Source organism: Polyergus mexicanus, unplaced genomic scaffold (genome assembly GCF_030449975.1).
Source record: "Polyergus mexicanus isolate NDT 795.1 unplaced genomic scaffold, iyPolMexi1.0 SCAF_10, whole genome shotgun sequence".
Taxonomy (NCBI): domain Eukaryota; kingdom Metazoa; phylum Arthropoda; class Insecta; order Hymenoptera; family Formicidae; genus Polyergus; species Polyergus mexicanus.
The window spans coordinates 6,295,646-6,318,300 of record NW_027223330.1 but is presented as its reverse complement, the minus strand read 5'-3'; the positions used below and the strand labels follow the sequence as shown (position 1 = coordinate 6,318,300).

The window sequence follows — 22,655 nt, the reverse complement described above, 5'->3', positions numbered from 1 at the left end:
CTAAAAAGATCGCGTTTAAAACTGATATTTGGCAGTAAGGGAATACGGAACGGCTTCGCGGTATAGATGCACCGTACCTGAGGCAGAGCGCCGCGCGCTTGGTTACGGTTGCTAGTTGAGGATCTCAAGACGCAAGGGGGGCGCGATAGGCGTTGACTCTCGGAAATCGGCCGAAATATGCAGATTGTGGCATGCACTGGCTATACACTAATTCAATTTAAAAAAGCCACATGAAGAACACATTTTCTAAAGCTGCATCGTAGGCTTTTGTTTTAATTAATGCAGATGCCAAATTATTATAACCAATTATATAAACTTTTATACAATCCTATAATAAAATCTGCAATTCAGCATCACTAACCAATTCTTCCTGCTCATTTTGATTCAAATTTAAATTACTTTTTGTCGATGACAAATATTCTAATGCTCTCCGATAACATTATATTGCAAAAGGCAGCTCTATCCGAATAAACTACCAATTTCCATATGCACGTTTCTCATTGCTTTAAAAAAATAAGTTCAATTATTATATCAAAAAAATTAAATAGATTAAATCTTGTTCTTAAAATATTTAGTCAAAGAAAATAAAAAATTTTTATTATATAAACAAAATTATTATCTTATTTCTCTTTTTTGACTGATGCTTAATATTTCTATTTCAAGCTCTAATCCTAAAATAAAAACAGCTTACAATTCAACTGTATATGTAATATTATTGATAATTTTTTTGATAAATTCCCACGATTCCCAAGATTTGTTTTGTTATATTTACATAAACATGCAACTCATTGCTTAACCATTTGTACATGACTTAAAAATATTAATTACGCATTAATTACATTTACATTATATAAAATATAAATAAACATTCACATATTTCCAGAACCAAAAGTTGCGAATGACCAGATCCGCATTCTGAGCCAGATCTGTAAAATGTTTGTGGACACTATATATACAATATATATATATTGTATATATAGAAATACTTTGATATGATTTTATTATTTCTTTATGAAGCCAATTAACAAAAATGTTTATTTAATGTTGTTTTTTTAATGACATTTTTGATAGAATTTTCACAATATTTTGCTACTTTAATATAAATTCATTGTATAGCCATTTGTAAGTTAATAAACATTATGTACATTATATACATGAATTAACAAACAGCAGCCATGTGGCTACAAAGAAAGTATGTACCCAAGCCAAATCAAGAGGCAGCAGGCTGAGTGCCGATACCATGGGTCTCTTGGAGGCACGCAGACGGACGGACAGAGACTCAAGTAAATACCGGATTCTGAACAAGATCATCCGAAAGCAGATCCGGAGAGACTCGAGGAATCACAATACACAACAATACGCAACAATACACTGGTCCGCAGAACCATCCAGGAGAATGCCAATTTGCGACTTCTGCGATCCAGGATGGCCCGACGTAGAACACAGATCTGCAAAATAAAAAACGAGCAAGGGGAGATCGTCACTGGAAAAGCAGACATTGTGGGCACCATCCAAAACTTCTACCGCGGGCTGTACAGCTTGTCAGTTCCGAAGAAACCTGACGACATCGGGAATCCGGAAAGACAACATCATGAATGTCGGCTCCGAAGAGATACCGGAGATCGACAGAAGCGAGCTACGAGCAGCGCTGAAGAGGATGAGGAACGGAAAGACCCCGGGAGAAGACAGAGTGACGAACGAGATGTTGAAGATAGGAGGAAAATCGCTGGAGGGAGCGCTACTCGTCCTCTTGAACAGATGACGAGTAACGGATCCCAATATCGTGGACGAATGCCGAGGTCATCCTATTGTTCAAAAAGGGCAACTGCACGAACGTGGAGAACTACCAGCCAATCAGCTTGCTGTCTATTTTTTACAAACTGTTGACCCGGATAATCATGAACCGCCTGACCAATAAGTTTGATTTTTACCAACAGGCGGGTCCGAAGAGGTTACAGCACGGTGGACCACCTCCAGCTCATGCATATGCTAATCGGAAAGACGATCGAGTATAACATCCCGCTTCACCTGGCCTTTGTCGACTATCAGAAGGCGTTTGACTCCGTCGAAAGGTGAGCGGTGCTAGCGGCAATGAATAGCGAGAATTGATTCCCGATACTCTCATTATCCAACCTTATCCGACACATCTACGCTAGCGCTACGCTCGGGGTTAAGATAGATGACAACATGGTAACAGAAAAGATTTCGATAGAGAGAGGCGTCCGACAAGGAGATACGATATTTCCCAAACTGTTTATCCTGGCGCTAGAAAATATCTTCAAGAGCTTGTCCTGGGGGAAGAGAGGCATCAGCATCGACGGCACATATTTCAACCATTTGAGGTTTGCCGATGACGTTGTACTGATAAGCACGGACCCGGAAGAACTGAAGTCCCTGTTCGAGCTTCATAAAGCATGAAAGGAAGTTGACTTAAAAATGAATCTTCAAAAGACGAAGATTCTGAGTCCAGAGATGATCCGAAACTCATTGGAAAACCAGGCTCTGGAAGTTACCACATTACGTTTACCTTGGTCACAACATTAAACTGGGAAAAGAAAACCAAACCACGAAGATAATCAGGAGAATGAGGCTGAGGTAGGTGGCTTTTGGGAGACTCGGTTTTATCGTCAAAGATCTAAAGATGCCGATCAATCTTGAGAGGAAAGTGTATGAATCCTGTATGTTATCGGTGGCAACCTATAGCCTGGAAACAGTGGCGCTCACGAGAAATAGCGCCAACCGACTGAGGGAGCCATGGAAAGGGCAATGCTGGGGATCAATCTCAGGGATAAAGTGCAAAATGAGGAGATCAGAAGATTTACCGGGGTCACAGACGTCGTGCGACGCATCACATGTCAGAAATGGCGCTGGGCGGTCCGCCCAGTTGGCAAAACAAGACGATGCAAGCTGGTCGAAGAGGATTGTCCAGTGGAGACCCAGAACAACCAAGCGGAATGTGGGGAGACGACAATAGAAATGAAAGGATGATATCTGGAGGGTTGCAGGGAAGAACTAGCTGCGGACAGCAATAAACCGCGACTCATGAAGTAAAATGGAAGAGGCCTACATTCAGGAGTGGATAGTCACAGGCTGAGAAAAAAGGAAAAGACATGAATGCGCTTTCACGCATATAATTACCAGCTTATAGTTATCGAAAACATGGCCAGCAAAAATTTCCAAATATTCTTTCAATGCTTCCAATTATTTTCCAATAATGTATTTATCATAAATATGTTAATTGACAATGCACAGATTCATTCAAGCATTGTGTGTAAAGCAGCTGCTCTGTTTCGCTAATATAATCTAACTTTGCTTAATATAACATCGATCAAAAGAAATCACTTCTCTTCCTTGAACTATTCTACGAACTCTTAATAACCGTTAATCACTTTATCACTTTTTCTTCTTGTGTTGCACTATTCCACGATATATAAGAATATTTAGTAAATCAATAAATGCAGAAAAATATTTGATTTCTTCTGGCTTTATCATTTATTAGAATACATTTTAGAAGGAATTATATACTGTTTAAGTATATACTTTTTTTCAGTAGAATAGACTTGTGCCATATTTATATTAATTATATAAATATTTATATTTATATTAATTATATAAATATTATATATATAAATATTATATATATAAATATTATTATTTTATATATATAAATATTATTAAATATTTATATTAATTATATAAATATGAAACAAATCCATCCGTTTCGTAATAAAAAGAATTTTCTTTCTATTGCTTTCTATATTTTGATATTTATTCATTTACACAATTTATATTATTATTATTGGTTATACGATTTGTATACGGTTTGACTTCTATATTAAAATTGTATTTATAAAATACCCATACAGTTTATCTTCTCTCTATATTAATATTATGTCTATAAAATTATATCGTGTTTTAAAATCTATTAAGTGATTAACACTATATTTTCGATAAAAAATTGAGCATTAAGACACGTTGTGATTGTGTGAAATTCAATATGGTATAAGCTTTGTAAATATATACTGTTTATATAATCCCTTTTAAAAAAGAATTTCCTTTCTATTGAATAAATCTTTAAAAAAAATCACATCCATGTATATAGTGTATAATATAGCACTTTATATTTTGCAGATAAAATTTTGAATTTTAAATTTTTACAAAAAATAGTGATATCACATTAAAAAAAAACGTCACAAAGGTAAAAAAAGGATGCCAAGTACATAAAAAATATCCTTGTACGCAACAAAAAATTTAAAAATATATTTACTTTGAAAAAATAACTTCTAAAAAAATTTATTAGTAATTTATAATATAGGAGAGGCAACTCTGATGACCTTGACCCTGACATATGTTGTCATGGACATGACCCTGAGTAACTTTTCCTTCTAACTTAATCGGCGATCATTGTTTATTAAAAAGTCATAAACAAAAAAAAATCAGAAAAATGGAACTTAATTTTGGAACTTAATCGGTTTATAATTTCCACGCAAGAAGTAAGATTTACTCGCACCGGGATCCTGATTCCCATCTTAATTGTTGTGTAGATGGGAAAGTGTATGTATGGACGCAGTGGGTTCCACTTCCTACTACGGGGAGAGAGGGTTCCATTTCCAAAAGATATAACCTAACCCACAAACCTATTTCTGATTTAAAACTAAAATTTGATTTGAGTTAAGTTATACTTCTTCCAGAAGTCGAGTCTTCCCGTTGGGGAGGCGCAACCCACTGTGTCCACGCATGTACTTTGCAAGACGAAATGAAGTTGACCATACATTTAACTTTGATCTTTCAGGGTTGTAATGCATATATTTTAGAATGGCGGCCGACCTTGAAACATACAATAAAAAAATCTCCACACGAGCACTGTGTCTATACACACAAATTACTTCTTTTAGCACCGATACAAAGTGACAAATTTTTGAAACTTTTCTTGTTTAACCTTTTAATAAACAATAATGACCGCCGATTAAGTTATGAGGAAAAGTTACTCAGGCTCATGTTTTTGACAAAAATCAGATAAAAATGTCAAAGTCAAGGTCATCGGAGCTGCCACCCTTATACTGCATAATTACCATGAATTTTTCCTTAAAAAATAAAAAATGAAAATTAAATGTGAAATCAATAGTTAACTAGCCAAATACGTAGAAGCAGTTCAGTTTCTGAGAATTTGTAATTTGAAATAATATTTGTCAAAATCAATCTTGCATTTATAAAAATATTATATCCCCCTCCCCAAATATTTTGTATAATATATAAAATAGCACTATTATATTGCGGATTTTATTACAAATAGTAAATCATAAAACTATTTAACTCTTACTACAATAACGTCGATCACGAATTTCGAATTTAAAAGTGCCCTGTGTTAAACTGATTGACTTGTTTTGAAATTAATCATAAGCTTTACCAGATAGATCCAAAATGAAAAAATTAAGATTAAACTGACATACAAGAACTTGACGTGGCCTATCTGAAATAAAAATTTGTAAAAGATAATCAGAAATCATTATCAATATATTAATAAAAATGTATCACTTATAATACGACCCAGGCATGCCAAGTTTTTATATGTCACTTTAATCTTAACCCTTTTAGTTCCGGACCTATCGAGTAAAGCTTATGATTAATTTCAAAACAAGTCGATCAGTTTGGTACGGAGCATCTTTATTGTCCCGAATTTTTCTGATGTGTTTTGTTCGCAAATTTGCTTTACAGAGGTGGTTTCCACTGTGGAACCAATGTAGTATTGCGCGATAAAGTGTAATTTAGTTCAGCTGGTAGTTGTATACAATAAAAATTAGATTGTATTAACTTACTTCCTAAACAGTGATTTGGTGGAGGGTTGGCGAAGTTATGCGTTGTTTGCGTTTATTTCACAGTCGGTTTGTATGAAATAGTGCGATGTTGTACTCAACTCGTGGTTGCAGTTGGGTTGCTAGAGTTGACGCCAAGTGAGGACACTGGTTATATAAGTAACTTACTCTCGAACCATAATATGAAAGCACAGAATAAGATTGTGTGAAAACTGAAGATTGGAGAATAAGTGGCGTTTACCCTTTCGAGTCCTTTTTTTATAATTCCCTTTTCGGGGATGTATTCTAATTCCAAGAATGGGGTTTTTGCAAAACTTTAACGAATTGAAATTGCACAAAAGTGGGGATCCTCCATACTTTAACGAATTAAAAATTGTGTCAATGTTCTCATAAATTTCATTAGGAAATTTTTATTATTATTGATGCAACTGTGTTTGTCAGGTATTTTGTTAGAAAAATTTTTATTATTATTGATGTAGTTGTGTTTGTTAGGTATTTCGTTAGAAGAATTTTATTATCTTCTCAGTATTTCTTTATTCTTCCGCCGGAAAATTCTATTATAAGGGATATCTACTGATTTTTTACTTAATTTTAAAAAACCGGTGTGGTTTCGTCGCCGATTTTGTTGCGTCTTCCTTATGGTTATTCGAAGATACAGTTATGATCTGTTTACTGAACAATTCGTTTTTGTCACCAATCGACGATCATTGCCGCAACTTTGCGAAAGAAAGGAATCGGCAGGACGTAACATATGCTACCGACAAGTTCTCAAAACTTTAAATATCGCGCTATATCTGACTGTATGTATCACTATACTGCTTAGTTTTATCTTTCGCCTTGATTCAAATAGATCCGTTATTGTCTCTTAGAACGTCTGTGAGACACGTTTTCCTAACATGTATTATTCTGCGTACTCTTTTATAATCATCAAGTTTATAATTGGATGCGATTTTTCAACTGTTACTCGTTACACAGATTTGTCTTATTGAATTTTGATTATAATTTTAATGAAGCTGATTTTTTCTTGTTTCTATCTCTTGGCCTACGAACCGGGATGCGTTACAATTTGAAAGTGCTGTGTCACATTGGATTTCACATTTCTGAATCTTCACATGGATATAATGACATAAGAAACTTCAGCTTATGTTTGTATCTTATGACAGCGATTTTATTCTTATTTTTATGTTTATAAAATTTATTGTTTGATTGCGCTGATGGCCCGAAAAAGGGATCGCACGTACGCCTTTGTTGACTTAAAATAATTTAAATAAAATATATGCGCCCTAATTACTGCATTAGGTTCTTATTGCTAGCGTCTTACAGTTTGCACAGTGTCTTACGTATTTGTTATAGTTCTTTTTCTTATATGGCGGAATTCCATCGTCCTGAATCGGAACGTAATAATTCATGCATTTGCTGTTGCTTTTTTCAACAGAGTTTGTTATAAGAACCTTTCGTATAAGCGATTGATGCACAATACTAAATTATTTTTTATATTACGCGTAATTCTCCATCGTTGCAAATTGCGATATATTAGACACATATCAAACTCTATTTTACATTGAATAAAGTAATTTATACATTATTTTTTCACATCGAATCTATATATTCTTTTGCTTTTACATCGAATACAATAATTAATGTGATTACAATATTATTTTATAATGTATTACTAACCTCTTTCAAATAATTCGACATAACAATGATATTATAATTATCTAAATATTTATATAACAAAAATTCCATGAATTTTTGTAAGCAAATACGTATGGTATGTATACGCATATATGTGTAGTTTGTTCAAATACATAATATACATGAAATAATCGATATAATAGCTTTAATGTGTAAGTTATTTTATCTGAATCTAATATTCTATGTAAGAAAGGGAGCTAAAAATTTAATGTAAAAGAAAGCATGCATAACTAGATACTTTTTATATCAAACAAGAAAGTAAAGTTGTTGTTTTTTATTATTCATAATTAAAATAGATGCATTTTATTTGACTACATAAACAGAAATAAATTCGGCTGTGCTCGGTTTTCGGCGTAACGGCGGCCGTATAACGGCCGTACGGTTGTTTACCGCAACGGCGGTAATTTGAGTCTTAAAAAGGGCGCTAGGCGCCTCTGCCACTGCCCGGCTGGTGTTCGCCGGGCGGCAGACTTCCAGCTGACTAATTGCCGGGTAACGATGGGGGGTGCATCGTTACAACATGACAGCGTTAAATGTTTTTTTACAGCCTATTAATGTGTTATACAGGGTGTCCTAGACCACTCGTACACCCTTTTTTCAAAAACTAAGCATTTTAGAGAAAAATGTTCTGAACAAAAATTGTATGGCTTTGAGAGGAACATAAGATGGTGTCATTGGTTTGGCCTTGGATGGCATTGTTAAGGTCAAGTCAAGGACACCTTTAATTTCTTAAGTGGAACCTCCTATTTTTTATTACATATTCTTATAACTTATGTCGCGAGCTTTCCAAAACACTATAATAAAGTATTTTTTCATAAAGTACTTTTTGAGTTATTTTATATTTTAATCTGACATAGTTTGATATAAAAAATAAAATATTTCGTAAAATATTCAGTTTTCGATAATCTTACCGTAATACTTTTATGTACAGAATAACGAGACAAATCAATTAGCATAAAAAATAATTGTTTTTAAGAAAATTATTTACTATGTATTTTTTTAAATAATTATTTGTTTTTTTTTGGCACTAATTGATTTGTCTCATTATTCTGTCCATTTCAAAAACTGAATGCGCCATTGGTGATACCCCATGGGTGGTGCGGTAAAGCACTATTCATTATCTAAAGCCATCCCAAATACATAATACTAATTAATATATAATATTTAATTAAATATGTATTTTAGAAAATTAGAATTTTTGTTATTACAAATCAATTAATTTTATTTAAATATGTGAGCGATTTACTAATTTCTTCGTTAGATGATGTATTTTCTCGCATTCTTACAAATGAATATAGTCTGCAAGGTTTGGCTAGTAATATAAGATTTAAAGCGTAGTAGTGTTCAATCAGTTTAATTTCTGATTATATCTGATATAAGCAACACAAGATACAACATGATACAACACAAGGTACAACATGATACAACACAAGATTCAGAATATTAAACTGATTGAATTCAGCACGATAAATATTTGTAAATTGTTTGTTTGAAGCACAAAATGTAGGAGTTTAATTCTCATATAAATTATATATCTCGAGTTGTATAAATGAAATTTGTAACTATTTCTAAAATTTATTTATTTTTTTATTAAATTAAACCCCAATGCTTTGTAAATATATTTACAATTGCAAATATTATTTCTCCAATTTAAAAATATATTTACAGCCTTTTAATACTATATATTTATACAAAGTTATGAGAAAATACATTATTACATTAAAACAATACTACTTTAATTAATATATATTTTTTTATTTAAATATATAAAAGTGCTCGAATCCCAGTAAGAAATACCGATTGAAAACACGTGTATTAGATGTCTATTAAATGTCTATAAACATCTATAGACATCTAATAGCCGTCTTTTCGACTTGTGATTTCTCACTGGGATAATATATATATTTTTATTCTTTTAGTATATTATTAACAAAAATTATTTGATTTGTACAATATTGAATTGTAACAATATTCATCTTTTATCTTTGTATAATTTCTTTTCATTTAAATAATATTTTTTAATAATTTAGGAATTGTTTTTGATAAGAAAAATATATTTAATATTTATTATATTTACTAAATAAATATATTTTACTCAAGTAATTTAAAGATTTATATATAAACAAAAACATTATTAAAATTCACCGAATAAATAGATTTCTTGAGTAAAATACACTTTTTTACTATCAAATTATTTTTTTTCTCAGTATGTAGAATATGAAATGTTTAATATAATGTTTAATTTTTGAGTATTTTACTCGAATACTTTTATATGCAGTATACATAAATTAAAAAAAAATTAAAGCAGAGTATTGTCTTAATACATATATATATATATAATGCATTTTCTCTTGTAACTCTTATATAATATCAAAAGCGTGAAAAATCATTTAATTTATAACATATTAAAAAAAAAGATTGAAGAAAACATTTAATATATAACACATTAATAGGCTGTAAAAAACATTTAACGTTGTCATGCATCAAGAAACGAACATCGTCTGTCGCTCGTCGCTTGTCGCTCGTTGCCGGCTCGGTGGGAAGAAGAAAGACGGAAAACATCTGTCCTCTTCTGCTATCCGAAGCTAGCCGAAGCGCCGAGCTCACATGTACGCTGTTTGCGCTTGTGTATGTTCCCTCCATCTCAGTTGCATGTTGCTCGCGTTTGTTGAGTAGTCCATCGACTACTAAGCACCAAAGAAATGGAGAGAGTACTTCACTCTGCGGGCATCCTCGATTCACCCAGCCGCCGAAACTGACAGCGCCGACCGTCGTTACAATTTGCCGCCGGAACATACCTTTGATCAAATGAACCAGCCTATGTGGAACGCCCCGCAGCGTCCCTGCAAATAACCTTGTGAAGGGTGTTGTTGAAGGCACCCTCTATGTGCAAAAAGGTCCACACCACGTAGCTTCCCTCCATGAGATCTCTCAATTTAGGAAACCAAAGAGTGGAGCGCTGTCTCCGTAGAATAGCATATCCTGTAGGCATGTTGATTCTCATGCAGCATCCGCTGCATGAGGACAACATCCCTCAAATAGACCTCGACCAGCTTCTCTAACATTTTCAAAAGAAATAACGTCAGGCTGATCGGTCTGAAATCCTTGGCAGAGGTGCAGCAGGTCCTGCCGACTTTAGGTATGAATAGCACCCTTGCCAGCCTCCAGGTTCTGAGCATGTAGCCCAAAGCAAGACAAGCTCTCGTCCGCGTGAGCGGCCCATTGATTTGCCCGAGCCCCTCTTGTAAGAGCCAGAAAAATCCCATCCGTTCCAGCAGACTTAAATGGTTTAAAGATTATGACAGCCTACTTCACCCTCTCGGGTTTTACGATGATGGCCGTCAGTTCCCAGTCGCACCCACATGCCCTTAATCTGGGTTTCGCGGTCCCCCTGTTTGAATCGACATCAAGTCCCATCCTGAAACCCGGATAATTGGTCTCCAGAAGGTGAACCACGTTCCCATTCGGGAGGCGTATTGTCTGCAGGTTTGAGTTCGGGTTTTTCAGGATTCTGTAGAGCCTACAAGCCTCCGAAACCTCCTCTATCGACTCACAGAACCTCCTCCAGCTCTTTCTCTTGGCGGTTACTACAGACTCCCTATAGGTAGTATCTGGTAGAGGTCCCAGTCGAGCGGGCAAATCGTATTCCTGGCTCTATTCCAGGCCCGCCTCTCCCTGATCCTCTACAGTCCCAGTTTCCACCAAGAGACCTTATTAGAGCAAACTGCTCTCGCTGGACAATTCTTTTCGAAGCTGCCTACTAAAGTCTTTTGTAGATGATCTACGCAGACCTCTACCTCAGTAGCGGTCCCGTGCCTCTTAGGGAAGCCGCAAAGACCATTGTAGAGATCTTCTCGAAACGAGTCCCAATCCGTCCTTCTCGAATTTCTTCTATAGATTGTTTCAGATCTCACATTGGCAAGCATGAAGACGATTTGCCTGTGATCAGAGAGGGAGGGCTCCGATGAGACCTGCCACCTGACAACCTCCGGAACCAAATTCCTCGAGCACAGAGTAAGGTCAAGTATCTCACCCCTAAGCACATTCTGAAATGTTGGTTTGTTGCTCCTGTTCAGGATCTCCAGGTCAGTGGCCACCAAGTACTCCAGAAACCTTCTGTCTCGATTGTTAATATTGGTGCTCCCCCAAACAGTGTGATGCCCATTAACGTCGCACCCCACTATAAGTAGCAGCTCTTTATCTTGGCAGTAATCCACCAGCTTAGCCACAGGTCCTGGCGGAAGCAAACCCTTTTCTTGTGAGAAGTATGCTGAGCTCACCACCACCTTCCTGGTCTCGCACGTGGTGAATCTAAGGAAATCCACCGTAACTGCCACAACGTCCCTGGAACGAAATTCCGGCATGAGTTGCGCTTCTAGTCCCTTGACTGCAATCGCGATCCTGGGCTCTGTGGGGAACTTGAAAAGTCTGCCACAGACCGCAATGCCCCTAATGCAGCCTCTGTATACTCAGAGTATACTCTGTATACTCCTGCATTAGGTAAATACCTGTGTGCACTACAGCCATGCTCCTGGCCAAAACAGCCGAGGCACCCCTGCTGTGGTGCAAATTACTCTGAGTGAATCCCACCGTCGCCATGCCCACTTTAGTTGCCTCACTACGAGCCCCGAGCAAACCCACAGTGATCTGCTCGAGCCCATAACTAAGCCTAAAGTCCCGCGCCCTCAACTTGAGGATACTGGACTCCGAGATACCAGAATGAGGTTCCTCCCTTCTGGGGAAGCTCCAACATTCTCGACAAAAACCTGCCAACTAGCCGTGGCAAAGCCCGGATTCTGTCTCTCCAACAGCTCTAGGACGCCGCCGCATGTACCGGACGACCCGGAACCCAAACAGCCGTCCTATGCCGCTTTTGAAGAGCATCCAAGCCCACCACCCTGAACTTAGCACCCTCCCAGAGAGAGATGTGCCTAAATCGTTCCAAGAGCCAATCGAGCGCCATCTCGTCCTCCTCTCTAATGACTACGGCGCCATTACGCAGCACCGCAGTCCCCGTGAAGCAAGGCAGGGGACCCTCTTGGATCCCCGCCAGCTCATTAACCACCGCACCCCGCAGCAAGTTCAACTGCTCAGGAGTTACTGCCTGTTCGATATAGCCCTCCTGCACAATTGCTCTCGCCAAAGGGTCAGCGGCAGAGACGTAGGGCCCAGTAATCTAAGTCCTAGGTTTCTTCACCGTTTTTTGCACCGATAGAGGGTTATCAACGGAATCCGTCCGGCATCTTTTGCCGGTGTGTCCCTTCTTCATCCCTTTCAGAGTTTCTCCGAGAGCCCCAGAGGAAGAGAGATCTGACCCGGTTAAGACCACCTCCCTGTTCCTCCTGACCCTCCTCTTACGAGGAACCGCTGCTTCGCTGACGGCGGCCCCGTTCCCTCCCAGGCCCTGAGGAGCCTGTTCGGGAGTCGAAGCCGTCACTCCTGAGGGTCCTTGCGAACCCTCATCCTCAGTCCCCCCAAGATTATCATCAATATCAAGTTTTTCACAATCCATGAATAATCCCACAAGAAGGTAGAGAACGGAAGTCCGCCCGGGCAGAGCCCCGCATGCCCGGGTAAGGCTAAATAGTCTGGAGTTTCGCTCAGTGCCCCAGAGGCATCGTTCGCGACACTGCACCCCCAGTGCCACGCAGCTTTCGCCACGATAGCTTCCAGCTTGGCTTGGGGAGTCGGTCCGCGGCAATAGCCTTCCCAGCCCCAGATAGGGTTTTACGCCTATGGGACCGGTTACAGCCATTACTGCCCAGGAGGCTACTCGGGTAATCATACCCGGAGGCAGCCTGGGCGTCCTCCTGTCCGCCGTCCGGAGACGCGCTCAATAGGCGCTCAACCCACGGATTGGGCCTAGTAAGACCCAAGTCGATTTTTTCAAGTAGGGACCCATATTTTTTATCACAGATTCAGGTTCAGGACACGTTTTTACATCTGACATAACCGACAAACATTTGAATCCGTGGCCCCTTTTAAGTCCAATATGGACTTTACGCTCCAAAATCTAATTTGCTTTTTTTAAACAGAAAACCGTCATAGACATCGATATGCGACGAAAAATAAGAATTTTTATTGAAAAATTTGATTTGGGCCTCATTTGGCCCAAAAGGGATCTCGGACCCAAATGTTTGTCAGCTATGTCAGATATAAAAACCTGTGTCCTAAATCCGCGATAAAAAATGTATCCCTTGTTGTGCCTCTCGGTGGAGGCTCAGGATTTTGTTGGAATCGTTGGCCAATTAGAACTCAGGAGCTCAGGGTCGCACAGAGTTTTCTCACCGTTTCAATAATTATGTAATCATCTTAGAATAAAAGCCGTTTATTCAATATCATTAACATTAGATCTTCTTTTCCTTCTCACACTTTAATTCGGCTTATCGTGGTATACAGTTGCTTCGCGTGTCTGATATCGTGGCTGCCGTCGCGAGATCAGCTGGGACGTTTGTTATTATTAAAATGATTACAACTGTCCGTCTCGTGGTTACTATTGTTAATCTTTTCGCGCTATATGATTGTATGATTATCATTGATTCGTGTGATTTTGCGATTAGGACTGCCTCGCGTTCGTTCGAGGTAGGTAGTTTTATTACCTTCTTTTCGATTAGTTTTTGGAGGATATAGTTCAGCGACAGATAGATAGTTGGCATAGATGGTCGTGTCGCTCGTTTTTGGTTGGAAAAAACCCAGATGCAAGCTACGTAAATTTTTTGCTTGCATTTCCGGCACGTCGTCTTTCGATCTCGCGATCGCGTGGTATCCGCGCGTGGCTCGCTTTGTCAGCGATTGCGCTCGTAACTCTATACGTCTTCCTCTGCTTTAAGTTATAGTCGGAAGACGTATGTTAAATAATATTTAATAATTAATAATTATACTAATTTAGTCATAGCCGTTTTGGGCTATAACACCCTACTTGAAAAAAATCGACTTGGGTCTTACTGAACCTAAACTAGATACCAGGTCCAAAATCTAGTTGATCAGTCATAGCTTTTTCGATACCCAAAATTTTTTGTATTTAACATTTTCGTCCAAAACCTATTCCCTTCGAAATATTTTAGGATTCCGGTTTTTTTCCGCTTTCTGTATAAGATTTAATTATATTAGTAGTCTAGTATAATTGTGTTAGAAAAATATATTATATGTATATACATATACAGGGTGAGTGTTTTAATCTGAAACTTTGAAATATCTCGAAAAATAAGCCAGAAAAAACAAATAATTGTTTAAAAAAATACATTGTCAATAATTTTCTTAAAAACAATTTTTTTTTATACTAATTGATTTGTCTCATTATTCTGTACATAAAAGTATTAGGGTAAGATTATCAAAAACTAAATATTTTACGAGATATTTAATTTTTTATATCAAAATATGTCAGATTAAAATATAAAATAACTCAAAAAGTACTTAATAAAAAAATACTTTATTATAGTGTTTTGGAAAGCTCTCGATGTCAGCTACAAGAATACTAAATAAAAAATGGGGGTTTCCATTTAAGATTTTAAAGTTGCCCCCCCTCCCCCCAGGAGGTGGGGGGTGGGGGACGAATTTTAACACTAATGTATTTCCCCCGCGGAAGGATTAAATTTTGATTATCAAAATTTTTTTTGTTTAGTGCTTATTTTTCGAGATATTTCAAAATTTTAGGTTAAAAAACTCACCCTGTATATATAAATATTACAACGACTTTTTCCTTTTATCGCGGCCGAACGATAAGCGCGTTCGCCGTTTCGATCTTTCCGTCGCGCGGATGGATGTTGCGCCGACGAACGGGAGCTAGTCTGCCAAACGGAAGACGTCGTTATCAAAGAAGGATAATCCGATAAAAATAACCTGGCTGACAAAAATTTGGATATCACATAGAAAACGAAAATTAGGCGCCAGATACGATCTCTCACGTATCAATTCGCGAAGCGGGACAAGAGTATTCCGAACGCGAGATATATCGAAATCCGCTACGGGCTGGCTAGTTCGTCTAACGGTAGAGGGGCAGGGCGAATGTTGTATTAACGCGATTATTAAGCAAGAGGCGACGGACACTGGAGCGGCAAACACAAATTGAAAGTAAACACGTTAAATGGAACAAAGAAAATAACAAATTTATTATAATAGACGGAGCTGAAGTATAATCCTCCAGAGTAATAATTAATAATGACCGCGCGGATATTCGGCCGCGGTAAAAATGCGGAAGCGAGACTGGGTATCGGACATGGGGCATGAAACCCCGGAAGACTTACTCGATGTCGGCTTGTTATATCGGCCGCACTCTTCTCTCAGCATTAAATACACCTCACATCGCGGAGATTGATAAATTTCAATTTCGATTCGAGCGTTCAGAATCTCAATATAAGTCACTTAGAAGCGATCGTATCGCCCACTATTATTAATTAACTATTATTACGCCATTTATTTCTAACATGCAGTTCACGAAACACACATTTTTTATTTCCGAACAAACGGGAAAAGCATATTCGACGCTCAACGCACACTCACGCAATCTGTGCGATAATTACGAAAGAAGCTTTTAGAGAACGCACACACAATTTCTAGACGCGACAATTAACAAATATAGAAGAAGAGGCGCGATACGACAAGCATACGGTACGAACGAGACTTACGCTCTAAACGTGCAAGAACCAACACATATGCAGTATACGGAATTCGGATTTCCAGAGAGATGATACACGATTAATCAAAGACGATATCAATATTTCAATCCGCGAAAACCGTTGTAACGTTCCGCTTTTGCGAGACGGAGATAGGACAGCTTGGTCGGGATCCAAGGCTCGTGAAAGGGTAGCAAGACACGAACGCGGATATGTAGTTGACAAAATATAATTTATTGTACCTTGAGGTGTCTGTTGTATAACGCGTGAATGTATAAGGGATATGTATGTGTGCGTGTGGATGTATAAGATATAAACGTGAGCGCGTGGATGAATAAATGATATGTATGTGCGCGTGTGAATGTACAAGAGTGGATTGCTGTAGCTAGTGTGTGCGTGTATTTCGTGTGTGGACGGCGGTGCATTCGATGCAGTGCGGTCGCTCCTAGTGCCTTTCGGTGCATCGAGTGCGCGATCGATTATCTATCGAAAGTCGCGTAGCGCGTGGTCGGCAGGAGCCGATAGTTATCGGGTTGCAGGTATCACTGCTTGCAGACCATACGAGCGGTAATTTCGGTAGCGCAGGTGGGCGGTCCTTCGGCGAGTATGTGCGTAATATCGATTTTGCACGTCGGTGTCACGGTAGGGATGAGGGGTCGTCCCTCGGCGCGGGACTTATCGCTCTGTATCAATGGCGAGTCCGGTTCACGTATAGCGGTCGATGATAGGTATGTCAGCGCGTGCAAATATTTAATGATCGTTGATTAGTCGGGTTGCAACGTTATTTGTGCGGACTTAGGAATGCAGCGGATGACGAATACACCCGATTCCACTTGCCTCTAACTTGTGTTTTTGGAAGGATTACTCCTTGAGATGCCGCAAATTTGGCAGAGGCTGAGTACTCTCTACACTGTTTCTCATTTTCTTAGAAGTGTTTTAGGATCTCGGATATTTCCAGGCATCTTACTGACTCTGGCAGTTTTGGAAGATCTGGTCTCGATATGTGAAAATGCGCTCTATTTATACTCGTTTTTGGCGCGCGCGTCTGCGTATTTCGGTAATTGTTCTAACGGTACATTATCGTCGTTGAACCGGCGACTCGGGTATGTTCGGTATCAGTCGGGCGGTTACCTGAGCGCGTCACCGGCTCTCGGCAGTTTTGCGCGCCTAACAGCGGTTATTTGTTTGCGCGTTTGTTTAACGTTTAAAAATGGGAGTTCAGCGCCTCCAAATTTTGCTCGACCGGTGTTCATTGGGCGGCAGATTTCCGGCTGATCGGCGGCCGGATAACGGTGGAAGGGATGCATCGTTACACCGTTACTCTAAAAGCTCCATGGCTCGAATCGCTTGACGACGTGACCGTGACGCAAAATTTACACCAAAGATCAGAACATAGCCCTTACATGAGAATACGGATTCACGGCGACGACGACAGAACAATACAATCCCGGGCGCGATCGCGCGTGGCTAATCTGCCATAGGCTAACCTGACCGACACCTGAATTCTCGTTGGGGTGGCCGTCAGGTGTCGGCGTCAATCTCCCTTCTCGGGCCTCTCTTTTTATGATCGATGGGCTCTTTTCCGCTCGCCAACGCAATCACAATCGCTTTCGAAGAGGCTCGGTTTCTCTCTCGCTAACTCTGCCTCGAATGCAAGGCCGCGCCAGTCTGACTCCGGAATTCTCGCAATCTAGAATTGATGGGGCTGCGCACATGGGGTGCATATTATCGCGACCAATTACGCGTTACCATGCGCTGTGGCTGGCGGGCAGCGGAATCAAGATCGTATCGGGATACGCATGCCTCCGGTATCGATAATGATAATTTATTGGGGCCCGCTTAGCAGGGCCACCGTGGGGTCCGTGGAGGTAGGATGTCGGGATCGGAAGTGTTGTTACAATCCTCGCTGCTGTCTTTTCCGGCGCACTGCGCCCTGTAGCGGCAGCGTTTCTGCAGTGCCTCCAAGGGGAACGGTCTGGGTCCTTGCTCGAAAATTCACTCGCTCGTTTCGTGCGTCGTGCATTACACGCGCAGGTCCTGATCATGTCGCGCCAATAGGTTTGTTGTTAGCTGTTTTGATGACTAAAATGCCGGCTCATCTCCCCCTGAAGGTCGCTCCAGATCGTCGATAGCTAATTCTTGTTATCGCAAATCGGTTTCCTGCCTTCTCTGATAAAGCTCCCAAAATAAATACGAAACGAAATAATAAACAAAATTAATTCAATGAACAGAATCTTGATTAATAACGCCTCCCTGGAGACTGCAGTACAGTTCTCGCAATTTTTCGACTGGCGCAGCCCTTCAGCTCGCGCTTTGCGATCGAAAAAGGATCCGTGCGAGACGTCATAATATACATATATATTGCATGTAGATATGTTTTGTAAAATGGCACTGACATGACGCTCTATCCAATGACGCTAAAAAGCCAATGACCGAGAAGAAATGGACATGAGATGGATATATGATCTTATTAATATAAGTTAAGATTATCACATAAGCATTATTTATGAAGTTGTAACGATGCACCCTCATCGTTACCCGGCAAGTAGTCCAGCCGGAAGTCTGCCGCCTGGCGAACACCAGCCGGGCATTGACAGAGGCGCCTAGCGCCCTTTTTAATACTCGAATTACCGCCGTTGTGATAAACAAAGGCAGCATTTCGGCATCTCCAGGGCAGAACGATTTCTGAATCCTCTCGAGCAGTACGCTCTCAGCCGAAACCAGAACCGATCCTAGAAACTCGCATACAAACAAAGGAATGTGAGATTGACGCGTACGCAGTCTCCGCCAAGCATTCTCGGTCTCCTCGCCACCTGCGAAATCCTATCGAAAGTCCGACCTTATCAAATGAAAGCGGAGAGTTTGCCGCTATCTAAGATTCGGTCTAAGATCCGACCACTACCGCTAAACGGACCGTGGGCCGGCGAGTTCGCCGCCCGATCGAGGATCCTCGATCTCCGGCCGCCTCCTCCCGCCCACCTGGGAATACGCGGATAAAAACACGCGAACGCACCGACACGGTTGTACCGTGATCCAGCAATTATAATTGCGCCGAGATACGTAATCACATCACCCGATATAATTCCACGCGCCGTCAAAATAAACACGGCCTTGCCGTACACGCGCCGATCGACCGCGCCCTGTTTCTTGCACATTTCGCGCACCGTCAAAATAAACACGGCCTTGCCGTACACGCGCCGATCGACCGCGCCCTGTTCCTTGCGCATTTCGCGCGCCGTCAAAATAAACACGGCCTTGCCGTACGCCGCCGAATATCTTAAGCGGTTCGATACATCGAACATCGCGCACCGACTAACGAACGCGAATTGCATCTAACGCGTTGCATCATCCGCCGCGCGCTAGCTTCACGAAACATATTGTAAATAGACCATTGCCGAAAAAGGCGAATAAATACGCTACATTATACCTCAAGTTTTTCGTGTGTCTCACCTTTTCACAAGCCTTGATCCCAACCGAGTTCATCCGCGCGCGCTCGCGAAAAGTAACCCCGTTACAAAGTGATTCACCCAAATTTTCAAAGTTTTTGATCATGCTGAAATTTACACAAATAGTAGTTCTATCAATAGTAAAATCGTTATCCAAATATTCTAAAACGAGCCGAGGGTCAAGATGGGCAGACTTTTAGTTTTCAAGATACAGTCCGTCTTAGAACCGAGAGCGTCACCTATTGTGCAACTAGGACACTGTTGCAAGTGCAGTGCTCGTTTTAAAGGGAAAGATTTCTATTTTTCTTAAGATTTTTTGAAAATAAAATCGAAGATGTCCAAATTTAAGAAAAAAAATGGTTTTCATTTTGTTTTTCTAAAATCTTAAATAGGTTTTGACTTAAAAAAAAAACTGATTTTATAAGATTAAAGCGCGTAGAAAGACATTTTGAAACCACTACCTGTTTTTTAAAATCGTAGTAGTCTACTGAAACTTATCGGCATTTGAAGTTGGATGCGATAGTCCAAATAATAAAAATTCAAGCCCCTGTTAATAGAGAGCTTGTTGGTCGCGGGCTAAAAGGTTTGGGCAACGATTTTACTTTTGATAAGATTACAATTTGTACAAATTTAAGCATGATCGGAAAACTTTGTAGGTTAAACTTTGTTTAAGTGGATCACTTCATAAATAATGCCCCATAAGTCCATTTTCTTTCGAATAATAATTAGAAAAGAATAGGAATAGAGAACGTGAAAAACGCAACTGCTACGTATTAAGAATTGCATCATTTCCTTTTATGACTTTTGTGGCTATCGTAATTCGTCGTCATGTTACTTTCTTGCATATAAGCTCTCATACTATATCGAAAAACTTGCACCTATTTAAATATATATGAAATTGTCTTCTGTGAATAATTACTCTGTAGGCTACGATTTTTCTGCTTCTTTGACTTATCTATGTTAAAAACTCTAACAATAATATATATATAAAAGTCTGGCTAATACACAATACTTAAATTCTATTATTTTTCTATCAAGACATCTTTTCTGCTTTTTTTAATATAAAGAACTGCTCGTTTTCTGCTGCATTTCTATCAACACTAACTAAAATAGCAAATCAGTTCAAAGAATGAACGACTGCTGCTCGAGTTCTGCCAAAATAATATGTAGCGCATAATTTGTAATACGTGATCTTCGTTGATTTGGCTATCTGTGTGTAAAGATATTTAAATGTATTACTTTTATTTATATTTATTAATATATATATATATATATATATATATATATATATATATATATATATACATATACAGGGTGTCCCATTTTAAAGGATCCACTCAAATATCTCAGCAAACACTGCGTTAAATCGAAAAATGTTTCAAACAAAAGTTGTGTAGCTTCAAGGGGGCCATAAGATGGTGACATAGAAGTATTACGGTAAAATTATCGAAAACAATATTTTACGAAATATTTTATTTTTTATATCAAAATATGTCAGATAAATATATAATAACTCAAAAAGTACTTAATAAAAAAATATTTTATTATAGTGTTTTGGAAAGCTCTCGATGTCAGCTACAAGAATACTAAATAAAAAAATGGGGGTTTCCATTTAAGATTTTAAAGTTAACCTTCACATGACCTTCAAATTATTTTCCAAGATCAAATCATTGTCACCATCTTATGGCCCCCTTGAAGCCACACAACTTTTGTTTGAAACATTTTTCGATTTAACGCAGTGTTTCTGAGATATTTAAGTGGGTCCTTTAAAATGGGACACTCTATATATGTATGTATATTAATGACAGGAAATGGCCAACAGTATGCTTAACGCAAAAATTCCGCTCAATTGGATTAAAACTTGCGCCTATCCTACCTTGAAACGACTACCAAGTTTCATTGATGATCTCATAAAACGACTTGACATATTACAAAATTGGTTACATCATGAAAAACCAGCGATGTTTTGGATATCCGGATTCTCATTTACGCACGCCTTTCTTACTGCAATTGCTCAAAATTATGCCAGAAAATACAAGATACCAATTGACAAAATCGACTTTGACTTCGAGGTATGCCAAACTGCTCGTGAAAGCAAATATAATAAAATATTGGATTAATTACAAAGTGCTTTTAATTTTTTATTAATGCGTGTATTACTTTATTAGTGTAATTTTTTATATGTATCCCATAAGTATCCCAAAACTATTCAAAAAAATGGTAATTATATAAAATCATATATAAGGTGTTTCATTTTATCGCCCCAGACAAATATCTCGAAAAATATAAAAGATATGGAAAAACGTTTCAGACAAAAGTTGTATGATCTCATGATAAAAATATGGACTTAACCTTGAGTGACCTTTTTCAAAGTGAAATCAATGTAGTCAATGTTTTCTTAAATGGAACTTTCCATTTTTTATTGAATATTCTTGTAGTTTATCTCGAGATCTTTTCAAAACGCTATAATAAAATATTTTTTCATAAAGTACTTTTTGAGTTATTTTATATTTTAATCTGACATATTTTGATATAAAATAACTGAAAAAGTACTTAATAAAAAATACTTTATTGTAGTGTTTTGACAATCTCTCGAGATAAGCTACAAAAATATGCACTAAAAAATGGGGGGTTCCATTTAAAAAAACATCGATCACATTAAGTTCATCTGGAGATCATCTCGTTCAAGATCAAGTCCATATTTTTATCATGTAGCCCCCTCAAAACTCAACAACTTTTGTTTAAAAAATTTTTTCATTATTTTCTGCAATGTTAATCAGAGTGCACAATTAAAATGGGACATGTATATATATAAACATTTATTTATCATATTATCGCTTATTATGTGTTAACATACCCGTTTAAACCTTCGAAAAATGAATATATTTTCTAGATTTTTTTGAGTAACAATATGATAAAATTTTTTTTTATGATATTAATACGATATTATTAAGGTCGGCAAGAGAGACGGAGGAAGACTTTTCGCGGAAAGGCATGAATTACGGATTTGTAGCCTATGTCCTGCGACTAAAATAAAGAGAAAATCGAATTCTAATTATGATATTCGTATTCAGCAGCATTGTCTTCTT

General features: G+C 38.4%; 1 protein-coding gene across 1 annotated transcript in view; it reads left to right on the top strand.

Annotated features, from left to right (window-relative positions):
• The window catches only part of Dhc62b (Dynein heavy chain at 62B), a 962,114-nt gene that overhangs the window by 917,826 nt on the left and 21,633 nt on the right, over positions 1-22,655 (top strand). Inside the window, exon 35 of the mRNA XM_070302893.1 lies at positions 21,375-21,638. Within this exon, the coding sequence (XP_070158994.1) occupies positions 21,375-21,638 (264 nt within the window). The remainder of the gene's footprint in view (positions 1-21,374; positions 21,639-22,655) is intronic.